Raw genomic sequence first — 12,786 nt, forward strand, 5'->3', positions numbered from 1 at the left:
GGAACACAAGTTTTATGCCCTATCAGTCACGCAACGTATTTCTTAGGTTGGAACTGATCCATATCACCCATTCTGTTCTTGTATTTTTTTGGGATAGTTATAGAGGGCAGCGCAGTGGTTAAAAGGTTATTAGGACATTCTAGGCACGATAGAAAGTGGTGCTAAGGTTGTGAGGAGACAGGTAAGGGAGTAGCGAAGTAAATAAGAAAAACTGGTGCAAATAACTCACCTCTCTGGGAATAGTTCTTCATCCGTAAAAAGCTTGTTGCTAACCTGATGACTGAGCCTTTATCTAGCCTTGATGTCACATCATCTGGATAAGGTAGTATCTTCGACAACGCTGATATTTCTTCTGATTCTTTATCCCTACGCATTTTGGCAGCATGGCGAGATTTTTCTGCCCTGTACAGGAAACACATAACACACGCAATTTAATAATAATTTTTCTCGTAACAAGACATTTGAAGTAAACAGAATAAACCTATAATTGATATTTACATTAGTTAGTCTTATGAACAATGCAGAAAAAAAATGCCTTGATCTTGGCAGGTCAACTCCAATACTTAGCAAATAACATTTTTACACTGGTCAAACACAAGTTTGAAAACTAGAGCAACAATGGTGCAGTAGCTCAAACTATTCCAATTTGAGTTAATGCGAATATTGTTCCAGCGATAATGTACACTCTAATATTGAATGAGTGATGTCACATGCATTCCAATGTTCTTAACATTAATTGGTACGACATGTGATCCTCTGGGTATGAGGAGATACACTTTGGAGGTTTTCACATAATGTCCTGTAGTGACCCCTAAATGACCGTTGGATTTCACTTCGATCGAAATAGTCCAACATCCTATGATTATTGTGTCCAAGTTTCATAAAACTCAATGGAAGAATGAGCATACAAGACCACTTGACAGACTGTTTAAAGATTTCCAGGTTTTGACCTCTGATGACCTTAGATAACCTTGGATCCAAAATCCTTGTACACCCTGAAAGATGCACTACCCAAGAAACACTACCACACTATCAGCTACCACAAATCTGAAACCAGTGGTGACATGGGAAAGAGAACACTGGCTGGAAAAAAAGGATCTGAAGGAATCAAAGACCACTATTCATAATCAGTTCTTTGCATGTGTAGACACAATACCATGCTCCCGTTAAATAGCAATCACTTTTGAGCATTTTGCCAACACAATATCAAACCATTCAAGAAAAGACATTTTGACTGTGCTTTATATATCTATAGAATACATTTACGTAAAGCTTAAATCATTTTTCAACTCATTTCCCATCCATTAGATTACACTTTAGCAAAACATCAGTGGTCAAATTACATTCAATTCAGTGGAGCGAACATAATACAGCACTTTTTGATCTTGTTTCATTGTGTATTTCAATGGAAGCTTTTTGAATGTTTCTGGCTTCTGTCTGAATCACATTGGCTTCAAAGACTTCGTTGTTGAAGGTATTTGCCACTTATTTGTGACATACATTGGTCGGAAAGAATGGAATTAAGCCCAGATTTTCATTTGTCAGTGTGAAATGTCACAGAGTTGCCATTATCTTCTTGTTATGGCAATTACCATCTATTGGCAGGAGTGTATAAATGTATTTTTTACCATTCTGACCCTATCAATTCTCCCTCATTGCATTATTTCTAGCTCATTTGTTGGTATACATCCAAAGTTTAGATGCTCAAATTGCCAAGACAGGTTTTCTTTCAGTGTTTATAAAGCCAATAAGCTGTAATGTCGCCAGCATACACCTTCTTTTATTCCAATTTTATTCTGCTTAGTGATTCGACCAACCTGCAGGAGCTTTATACCCCTTACCCCCCCCCCCCCCCTTGCCCCCCTACCCCCAACACAGACTGGCCAGCATAAAGAGTCTTACCAAAAAATCTTGATCAAATATGACCATTTGTTCTTGTTTTTCTTGCATATGTAGAGACAAATACAATTGAGTGTTGTACATTAATCATATTTGGTCTACATATAAAGTACAACAGCAGAGGTCAATTATCTATATCCATCAGTCTTAGTGGGCTTACCAATCAGAGCTGCCACCAAGGCTAAATAACTAATAAATGAGAACAATAATAACAGGGCAGGCTTTTATAATTGACTAAAAGTCAGTTTCCTCCTGATGACTTATGTGGTCAAGATTGATATGGATTATGAAGTGACCTCTGATAAATACTAAAGGTATAACTAATAGGTAGGAGGTAACATATGCAGCTCTTATCAACTCACCTCTCTACAGGAAGTGTTCAGCAGATAAACTAGATAGCAACATTCATCTTATGTAGTATTCTGGTTATATCTGTACCGACCAAAGTACAGTTTTTTCCCCTGGGTGAAGATTGTTGCCACACTAATTAGTGTAGTACTTGGTTAGTGTACTTGAAGCAAATGAAGCCTAAAAGCTTGCTGGTTAGGATATGTATGACAGCACCACCTACATGTTTTACCAGGCTTGATGAGATTGTAATGGATATATTTAGGAGACAGGTAAGAGAGGGATGAAATAAATGTTCAACTTAAAGGTATGCTGTATTGGCCCCAAATATGCTAGATATTCAAATATGGTCACCTTTGGTCAAATTTCTTGAACTGTATTTGTAAGAACCTTCCAGGACATTTACCTCACTGGGACATTCAGTCATCTTGTGTGTTCCTTGAAAATGTCTGAGAACAATTTGGAGAGTGTAAAGATCTCCAGGAAAGTACTTTTTGAAAACTTCAAGCAATTATAGCATGATATAATTTAGGGCCTATACCGACTACCTTTAAAGGTAAATTAACTGAAGGATTTAAGTTCATCAGTACCACGTGTAAATGGTCAGTAATGTGCAAACTTCAGCAAGAAATACCAACGCCAATTATCAAAGCTTTATACAATGTTCTACAAGACATCAGGAGGTTCAATTTAACACTTCTTAACTTTCTGCAAATAAGTTCTCTGATGGTCAGAAATCAGGAAAACACTTTTAAGAACTTATAGCAATTTTAGTCAGCTAACATTTGGTGATCATAAAGGTACAATGCCTCTGTCAACCAAACATACAGTCATTCAATTAACAGCAATAGTTCAATCATCATTCTTATATAAACCTACCCTCAAATCTTCTATCAGTTTCAAGATTGGAAGTGGTTGTTGTGTTTTTTTATTTAACCATTACAAAGATAATCAAATACACCTGCAGTTGTAGGGTTTGTACTACAAGGCATTCAAGGCCATCAAATTGAAGCTAGCATTAATTATCAAGACAGATGTTTCGTTTTTGAAGAAAAAAAAACAAGAGCATTTTGCAATTCAGTGATTACTATTACATCTACACTCCTTCTGCCTTTCATGACAAAGGAGATTTTGGGGTTTGATATTTTGGGTTTGATTTCCATCCATACCTCCCAACAGATACTTGGATAGTCTTGTTAAGATTCTTCTATAAACAGCCTAGTGTACCTTTCTTTTCACAAAGGTATTTTTCAGTATCTATTTGCTGTACAGCCTAGAGACCCCCCCCCCCCCAGCAATGCTTTCGATACTAGAGTCTTGCACATTTCTCCCAAGCTATCTTATGTTTTCTTCTGATTTTGGGAGATTTGCTTCGGAAAAGCGAAGAAGCCGATCAGGTTTGCCAATTGGGCCCACTTTCCCAAAATGTTTATTCAAGACCTGCCTCCCGCAGTGAACAATCACTTGGCTTTAGATTGGTTTGTACACTGCAAGACGGTCGCTAAATTGCTGTGGAAGAAACATGATCTCACATGACCTGCAATTTCTTAACTTAAATATGAAATAAAGATTTTGAGGTTTTCATAAGTTCACGCCCCTCTTTGGAGAAATGTCCAAGACGTTTGTATCGGACGGATCCTCGGGCTTGTGAAATACAGTGGGCAAGCACATTCGTGATAGGCAGAAACGGTCTCTAAGGCATGTACAGTTTGCACACGAGAAAAAGAGTATTACAAACAACTTCGCCAAGACTAATACTTGGATAGTACTTGATCAAATTCAGATCCTATTCTATTTTAATTTTCTTCTGCCCGCAAATGAAAGTCTGGAAACCATGGAATTAACCAAGAAACTCTTGCATATATAGTGCTACCAACAAGCCAAAATACAAATTGGAAGTTTTCCAACCTTATTTGTAAGGGTAATACCCATGCATGTATTTCCCATTAGCTAAAACATTCATACTTCCTTTGCATATCCTCCACAAAAAGAACAATTCCAATGGATATTTTCCAGAGAATTGAGGGTGTGGATAATTGGGTGGTTTAACTGATATTTGGCTGATCATACTGTTGATACTTGGAAATGAACCTTGACAAGTGACACTGACTAGCTCACATTGTTATGGGATTTAAGTATCCAATAGTATTGCCAACTTCACCCACGTCAACACAAAAACCTTCTTTACAGTAGTTCAAATACAAACTTTCTGATCACCAACAAACTGCAATAATGTCCATTTTGGAAATTTAAAAGTAAATGAGACACAGAAAACTGACTCAGAAATGATGAGGAAACTAGAATAGGATTTAAGCCAGTGACCTCAGGATTACAACTGATCAAAACCTGCACTCTACTAAACTGATATACAGTGTATACCCATTAGTTCAGTGGTAGAGATCCATGTATATAGCTATACTACTATGTTGGAGTGCCAGTTCTAAGCCACAGTGTCTTGCAAATCAGGTAGCCAAGGATCACACCTCACAAATTCAAGTTTATTCATTTCTGTTAAATTTTCTTTGCTATTACGATAATTTTCTTGCTTAAATCTTCACTTTACAGTTTACTCCATGAAACAAACAGGATGATGATGATAAAGAGGGTGAGAATAATTCCATGGCTAGATTCAAACATGGTTGCCAGATCTTTTGTGGCGTAAGAGGCCAATTCGGTGGAAAAAAAAATTGCAAAATACAAATCTGCTGTTATTTTATAGTTAACACTGCACATGGGTAGGAATTGAGTGGGCCATTTGCAATTTGTTGCAATTGGTGTCTCTTAGCAAAAGATTCATTAAGGAGTGAAACATGGTAAAAAGTTCCAATGTTTTACACACAACTCAGCCTATATGCAACCTCAGACTGAACAACATGAAATGGTTGAAATCAATTTTTAATTGCGGCAGTTTAAGTCTTCAGCTATTATTTCTCTCAAACTGGTAGGCAGTTAAAAAAAAAGGTGAAAAAAAATGCTGTTTGGGCAGGATCATTCATTTTCCTGGATCCAGCCAATGAAAGTTGAAAATACCAATTTTATCATTTTCAGCATTAAAGATGCTAAATTGGCAACCATGGATTCAGAGTGTATCTTCAGCTGACAGTTATAGTTTCAATATTACGACAATACTAAAATCCAGGCTGTGGATTACAGAATTTTAGCTAGTAGTCCGCAACAGAAGAACTGTATTTCGAAGGCCATGGCATTTGGCTGACCCTGCAGGGAGGTGTCATTTCTTTATCCAATTACCGCATCCACTTTTCTCCAGTGAGAGACAATGCACCAGGAACCATGTCAAAAAACACCCCCCATTATAACTGAGAGTGACACCTAACTGGCCTTGAACCTTTTTCTTTTTGAAATACGTAGGTAAACTTTGATTGACAATAATATATGTGTAGACTACAGAAGTCATGCAGTGTGTTGGATCAATACTTTCTGGCAATTTGATTGATCAGACAAACTACAGTATGTACTCCTAGTACATAGACTTGAGGGTGAATACTAGCACGCATCCAGTGCTCATATAGAAACAAGGTTTATACCTTTAAGCATGTTATAAAGGGACTGGCCATTTACATAGAGTCACATCATTACCTATCCAGGAACTGTACATAAGTCAGAAAACAGTATTATTATTTGATACTTTACTTTGAAGAACTACTTGGAAATATTGCCACCATAGAGTATCACACACACAGAGGCACAAATTTACTTTAAAATAATTACAACTAGTACAGTAGTAAAATAGTATAAAGTGAAGGGTACTAGAGACTAGAAAGCAGAACTATTTACTGTTAAGAATATTCACCATATCTATCATAATAAAAAAATACCTTCACTTAACGAAAGATAATTTACAAAATAAGAAATTGCAAAGAGACAGCAACAAAATAACACAATTTAATATATAACTTAGCTATGCAAAGCCTTACATGATGGCATTGGCATGTGTATATATGCTACTACACCTTTACCCATACAGTAAGTGTAAAGAACTTTTACAGCAAAAATTTACATAACTTTAATGTCACTGTTTGTGTTGGGAAGTACAGTATAACTAAGCAATTCCTGACTGACCCATTCTGACTGACCCATTCTGACAGAATTTGGACTGTATTCCTCAATCCAATGGTTTTCGCCTCTAGTTGGTTGCTCCTAATTATCATCAAGTTATGAACAATTTAGTTAAACACAGAAAATTTTGTGTATGAGTATGTTTTCCTATTCAGTTTTATGTTGCATCTGAGGTAATGACTTAAAGATCTGCTTTATTGGCTCCAATTATAGCACGCTATAGCTAGGAAAGTTTTGTGATTATGCAATCGACCTGCCTCGGTCGTAAATCGACCTCAGGCTCTACAATAAGCCTGCATAGCTTCTTTGTGTAAACACTGTGTGGAAATATGTTCATGTCTACAGTGTAGTAGTTAATCATACCTTGTTCATACAAAGACCCTCATACAAGAAAAAATATGTGGCAGGCGTTGCAGACTAATTGGTAAAAAGAGATCATTTTGCGACCAAGGCAGGTCGATTATGTAATCTCAAGAAACTTTTCCATGATAGCGTGCTATAGTTGGGGTGTATACAGCAGACCTTTAATGTTCTCTGTGGTAGAGTCCAGCCCCTTAAATGATGAGCCTCAAATGCCAAATGCAAAAAATGATCATTGCTCAAAAATTTAAAAGTGGTAAAGAAATACATCCTGGAGTGATAGAAGTACTTTCTAACAGTAAATAACTTTGGTTAAGTCTTTATCTACATTTCCCTCTTGTTGTTAGAAATATATAAACATGGAAAGAATCAAAACATTCACATGTAGGCCTATATGTGTTTATCTTCTGTTGTAGCCCAAAACTGAGATTCACACGCCCCACTCCCCTCTCCCTGTATTTCAAGTTCAAGAGATTATGCAAACATAATTGTGCATTTCTTAAGGTTATCACATAAAATACATTCTTTCATGTTCATCTATTTTCTTCTGGATTCTCTGGTTACCAAAAGTTCAATGGAATAAAGAAAAGAAAATGACAAACAAGGATAAACTTATTGACAGCAAAAGGCTCCTGACCCAATAAAGCAAGAAATTTATTGATGCATTAAAATGTCAAACAGTTCCTCCCTTGTTAGATCTTTACTCCAATAATATGTTACTCCATATTCACCTCATCATAACCTCACTGGTAGACTCATATCTCATAACTCTCTTAATCTATTTCACCAAATACAATATGCAGTGAAAAATATACTGGAAGACAGTTAAAAAATAACAACCTCAATTCTGTATCCTCCATTGAAAGCGATGAAATAGACCATTAACAATGATACAAAATTCAAAATATCCCAACAAATTAATTTTGTGGGTAATCAATTTGACACTCATTTCTAAAAGTAAGCTAAGCGGGCAGTAACCTTATTGGGCATGCTGTGAGGCTTGTTTCTTATTTCAAACATATAATTTTAATCAGAGTATGAAAGTTGAGAATGCACTCGCGAAATGGATGACATAGATCTAATTCTTAACAGTGCATGACTAAATTGCAGGAGTATATTATAACTTGCAGATTAATTTATGATCAAAACATGAGGTACAGCATTAAACAAGAACATCTCTCAAATGGCATCCTTGATCAAATTATATATTCATTATGGGCTAAAAAAAATTTAAAAAATTCAGATGGTATCACATGTTTAAAGGGTGTGAAGACTCGCGCAAAAAGAAATGTCTAATGCCAGTAATCTGACCTAGTTTCGAATGAGGTGTAACAGAAGTGTTAGACACCACCATCGATCCCAGAAAATACACACACAGCTTGCTACCGTCGGTAATTAGACACTAGTGTACAGTCAGTACATACAGCTGCGGTCAATACCCACAGCACAGTGTATAAACGATACAGCGATGGACATCTCAGGTCCAGCTAAAGATAACAAGGTATCATGTTTCATTACTGTCTGCATTTTGTAGCGACACGAACAAAATGTCACTTGCAAGCAACAGAAAGTTAACTTTTTCAGATAGCCGTACGAGGTTTGGGGCGAGTCTTCAATGCCTTTAAGACATGATATCAGACATTTCCAAACCAAGAGACAATAGACATTCCAAAACGAGGGGTGGGACCTAGTACCCACCGGACCTCGCATCACCGCGCTACCAAATGACTCCAAATGACAAATGACACAAATGACCAAAGACACTTTTAATGGTAGAATGAGAAGGAGGGGCAGCGACCGGGGGGTCCGATCATTGAGGGCGCACAGTGTTATTATTTTACCAGGACTTTATAGGCACCGTAGAACGGGGTGCTAAGGTTATGAGGAGACAGGTAAGCAAGGAGCGAAGTTAATATGTCAAAATCACTATTGGACCTGTCTAAGTCATCAAAGCTCCTTCAAATGTTCAAATGTTACTGTATGAAGGTAGATATTTTTTTAAGGCTATTTCAAAGCTGCATATTGTGATAAACTTAGTATTATCACAATCTGGTGGCATCTAGTGGAGGTAAAACTAATCCACCAGGAAGATGATGTATGATATTATTTCCCAGTCCTCACGGTATAAAACAAAATATGAATAATAAACCATTACATATAACTTTGTGTAAAATTAACATCCAGTTTTTGTAATACATGAAACATCTGTAGCTGTAATCCTGCCAAACTTATATATGACTTCTAAGACCAATTACAAAAATTATATAATTACTCTTCAATGGCACTTGTCACATCAATATATAATCCTTGATATTCATTAACTATATAAAATTATGACAAAAAAGAAATATTAACTAAACTGTTTTTTTGTTAAAACTCCTCTTTTGGACATTGCATTTTTATGGCAATTACCCAAACCATCCACAAAAAAAAGCTATTTTCGTCCAGGAGAGCTAGATAAGGCAGAAACATATTTTACAGAAAAGCTCAAACATGAAACACAAAGTATACAAATGACTGCCACAAATGAAAATACATGAAGGAAGTTTGTGGCTGAATGTATATTGCTCAGTAATTGATTTCAGCTGTCTTCTACAAACAGTTGACCCTGGAGGGAAAACAATGTTGTCAACTAAATGATACCTGGACTTATGGAAAGTGAGCAAATGCTCTCTGGCTATTTCAGTTCCAAATGGATTTGCAGATCAACTTGGATAGGAAATTACTCTGCTTTCTAAAAGTGCTTTGCTTGTGGCACTCCCTCTTGATCTTCCTGAAAAGGGGGGATGAGAGGACAATCCAATTTTTTTTTCTTAACACAAATGGAAACAACAAAATTGTCCCAGAGCAGAGTACAAGAAAGTCACTTCCAATACCATTTGATGACCTAAACACATAACTTTAGAAAATGAACATAAAAAAAAGTAAAATTTAATAGCTTAAAACCTTTGGAAAAGCAAAGAAAAGTTGGAACTTCTGTTTAAACTTATATGAAGTATGAACGAATGGTTTTCATTTATTTTTTATGAGGAAAGACAACTCTAGTACTTAAATGAAGCCACGAAGGAGAGACTCTTTACCACAAAAAACATAGACTATAACCAGCATCTGCCACACCTAGTAACATCAATTAAACACATGTAAATTGAAATTGAGAACGATTTATTTCCACTTCACCCTAACATATAAGCAAAGTGAACATATAACATTTGAATATACAATACACTACATTCCATAATAATTAAACAAATATACAAATGATGTGAAGTGGGGGAGACCTGGCAGAAGCAGAGCTTATCAAGGCCAGGCCACCAACAAACAACACACACAACCCACAACCACCCACCAAAACATAGGAAAAGAAACTAGAAACTTTACATGTGCATGTATGATGATTACATAGAAATCAGAGAATATCTGATGTTCAACTAATCTATTTGATCAATATACAGCTGTCATTACTATATCTCACCACCAAGTAATCCTTGGCACAGCCATTTATTTAAGTAATTGATACCAGCGATAAGCCAGTTCTAGTGATCCTTGCCATATGGGAATAATGAATGTTTAACATTGTGTACAAGAGTTATTAAGTTTTGACCACATACCACTTTTTGAAGAGATTAAGGATGAAGTTCTGGTACTCACTAAGGTCAATCTAAACATTTGGTGAAAAGTTCAACCACCTTTACCTTTGAAGGAAATTGTGTAAACAGCTTTTATCTGAGTACCAAGTACTTCAGAGTACTTGAGGTTCTGAGTACCAAGTACTTCAGAGTACTCAAGGTTCTGAGTACCAAGTATGATTGTCAGAATACTCCTTTATTAGATCTGTGTACTGAATAGCAGTGTCAGATTACAGCAGCATTAGAACCTGTGTACACAAAATGATTACTTTGCATGAGAGCACTTTGGTTTATTTTAAATACAGTAAGAAAAAATGCATGTACCTGCTCACTGTCAATATATGCAAATGATATTGTTGAATGTGCTACATTGTTCGGACAATGTTCCTGCTCCCCAAGTCAGAATGTCTCAAATTATCAGAAAATTTCTGAAAACTGGGATGACAAAGTGATGGCACGCATCATCCTGACACATAAGAATGCCTGGGTTTTAGAACTTTGCATTTTAAATAGGTTAACAGTAAATAGTAAGTGTTGCTGAGCATTTACAATTATTAGGATTGAGTATGATGTATTACTACTAGCTGATTAAATGTTCATTTTGTTAAAACCTCTAGAGGGATTCTTGCGTTTGAGTTAAAAGCAATTTTACTGTGAGTATTATTCAGTGGCTTTGGAAGAATGTCTAGAAAGGGCTAAATGCTAAAACTACACTCTAACAAAGACGAAACTTAGCTTTGGCGACCACAAAGCATGGTCCTATAGAGACACTTTCTAATACACATTCTATCGTTATCAGCCATGGTATTTCTATTCTATTATGGTGGATTACCAATGGGGATCTCCCTCCAGCCCTAAATCAACAGAGGGCACTATCATATCCGTCCTTTCTAATTCTGCAAAAACTAGACAAGCTGCAATCTCTGAAATCTCTGAGAATTCCTTTGAGGAATCCCAGACAGACACTTCTGGGGAAAGTACCTGCACATTCTCAAATTCACATAGCGAGACACATCAGAACTAAGATACAGTATTTATCACTCATAACTAGGTCATCATTTTAGGAATGAAATGGTCTACACAGTTCATTTGGCAACTTTACACACCTCTGGTCGTTAACCAATCAGAAAGCTTCTTTGAGCTGTTTCAATCATGTCCACTAAACTGTTTGTTAACTTGAGCATCAGTATAATAGTATCCAAGTCTCCGAAATGGAATACATATGGACTTGCAATTCTTCACATAATTATTGAAGACAAGTTCTTTTCCAACATATTTTTACAACTAGCACAAAGACTGAGATATGTTACTGCACTATACCAGGTGTTTGGACCCAGAGCCGTATCTACTACGGCACTGTTAGGACCGATATGACAGAATCCTCGGCAGTCAATGGTCAATGGGAGTAAATTATTCCCATGAGAAGTTCCATATTCCATCATCATCAGCTGCTCTATTTCATGTGATATCTATACTTTCATGATATCTATACTTTCACCCATGATCAGCGGTAAACTCCTGACACAGCTGGTAATTGTCATGAAGACCGAACCAGAATAGTTCACAAATACACACTTTCTGCAGCTATTTTTAGATTTTATCTCTTCTTATCTAAGGACAATCTTCCTAACATTTGTCAGTAGCACAATTGAACAAGGTTATCCATTGCGGTCATTAAGTCACCGTTGGACTCAACCTGGTCACTTCAACTACAATCCATGTCAAACTTGACGATTATGTGATGGTAAAATCCTTCATTTGAATTTCATAAGAGCAAAAGTGCATTAAACCGGACACTTTTTACTAAGTGAATTGATCCATGTAAACACTGGTATTTGAACTTCAGAGCAAATGCTTGAAAAAGTGGTCCCCAAATTTCCAGCAATACCAGCTATTAAACCTACTGGAGTATATAATTCAAATTAATTTACATACTGTAAGATAAACTTTCTTGAAGAAGACATGGAGCATCATATTTTCAAAAAACAATTTTCTTAAAATCTGAAAAATAACATAACCACCTAAGTACTGTGTATTTTCTCCCAAATCTCCTCCCACCCCCCCCCCCCTTTGAAAATATGAATTAATATTTATTCTATAATAAGGAAAAGGAGGCTGCATATATTAAATGTTAAATACTGTTCAGCTAAACAAACATATTCCAAAACAATACTGCTACCTGTAAGTATTCAAAGTGATTCCCTACCCAATGCAAGCTTTCAAAGGAGAGAGGATATTTCATCATACTAATCTGATATAGAAATAAACCAATGAAGTAATTTTGTACCAAAGGGTGGTAGCAAAGGATACATTTAGGAAAAGAATAAAGAGAAACTTAATTCAAGCAACAACATAGACCGTGTGAACTCAAGTGAATTTCTTAAATGCTTGTGACAGTATCCTTTGTAAGGGTGCAAATGTTTGCTAACAATGTGGGTGTGTGGGTGGGTGGTGTATGATACATGATAATTAATCT

At 36.3% G+C, this 12,786-nt stretch overlaps 1 protein-coding gene across 3 annotated transcripts in view; it reads right to left on the reverse strand.

Moving 5' to 3' along the window:
- Nucleotides 1-12,786, reverse strand: part of LOC139970659 (uncharacterized) — a 97,162-nt gene that overhangs the window by 47,561 nt on the left and 36,815 nt on the right. For all 3 annotated transcript variants that reach the window (XR_011794183.1, XM_071976535.1, XM_071976534.1), the window contains one exon: nucleotides 230-402. Coding sequence is in view for 2 of the 3 variants with exons in the window: in XM_071976535.1 (XP_071832636.1) it covers nucleotides 230-402 (173 nt within the window). In the remaining variant the exon portion in view is untranslated. The remainder of the gene's footprint in view (nucleotides 1-229; nucleotides 403-12,786) is intronic.

This window comes from Apostichopus japonicus, chromosome 8, assembly GCF_037975245.1.
Source record: "Apostichopus japonicus isolate 1M-3 chromosome 8, ASM3797524v1, whole genome shotgun sequence".
Classification (NCBI taxonomy): domain Eukaryota; kingdom Metazoa; phylum Echinodermata; class Holothuroidea; order Aspidochirotida; family Stichopodidae; genus Apostichopus; species Apostichopus japonicus.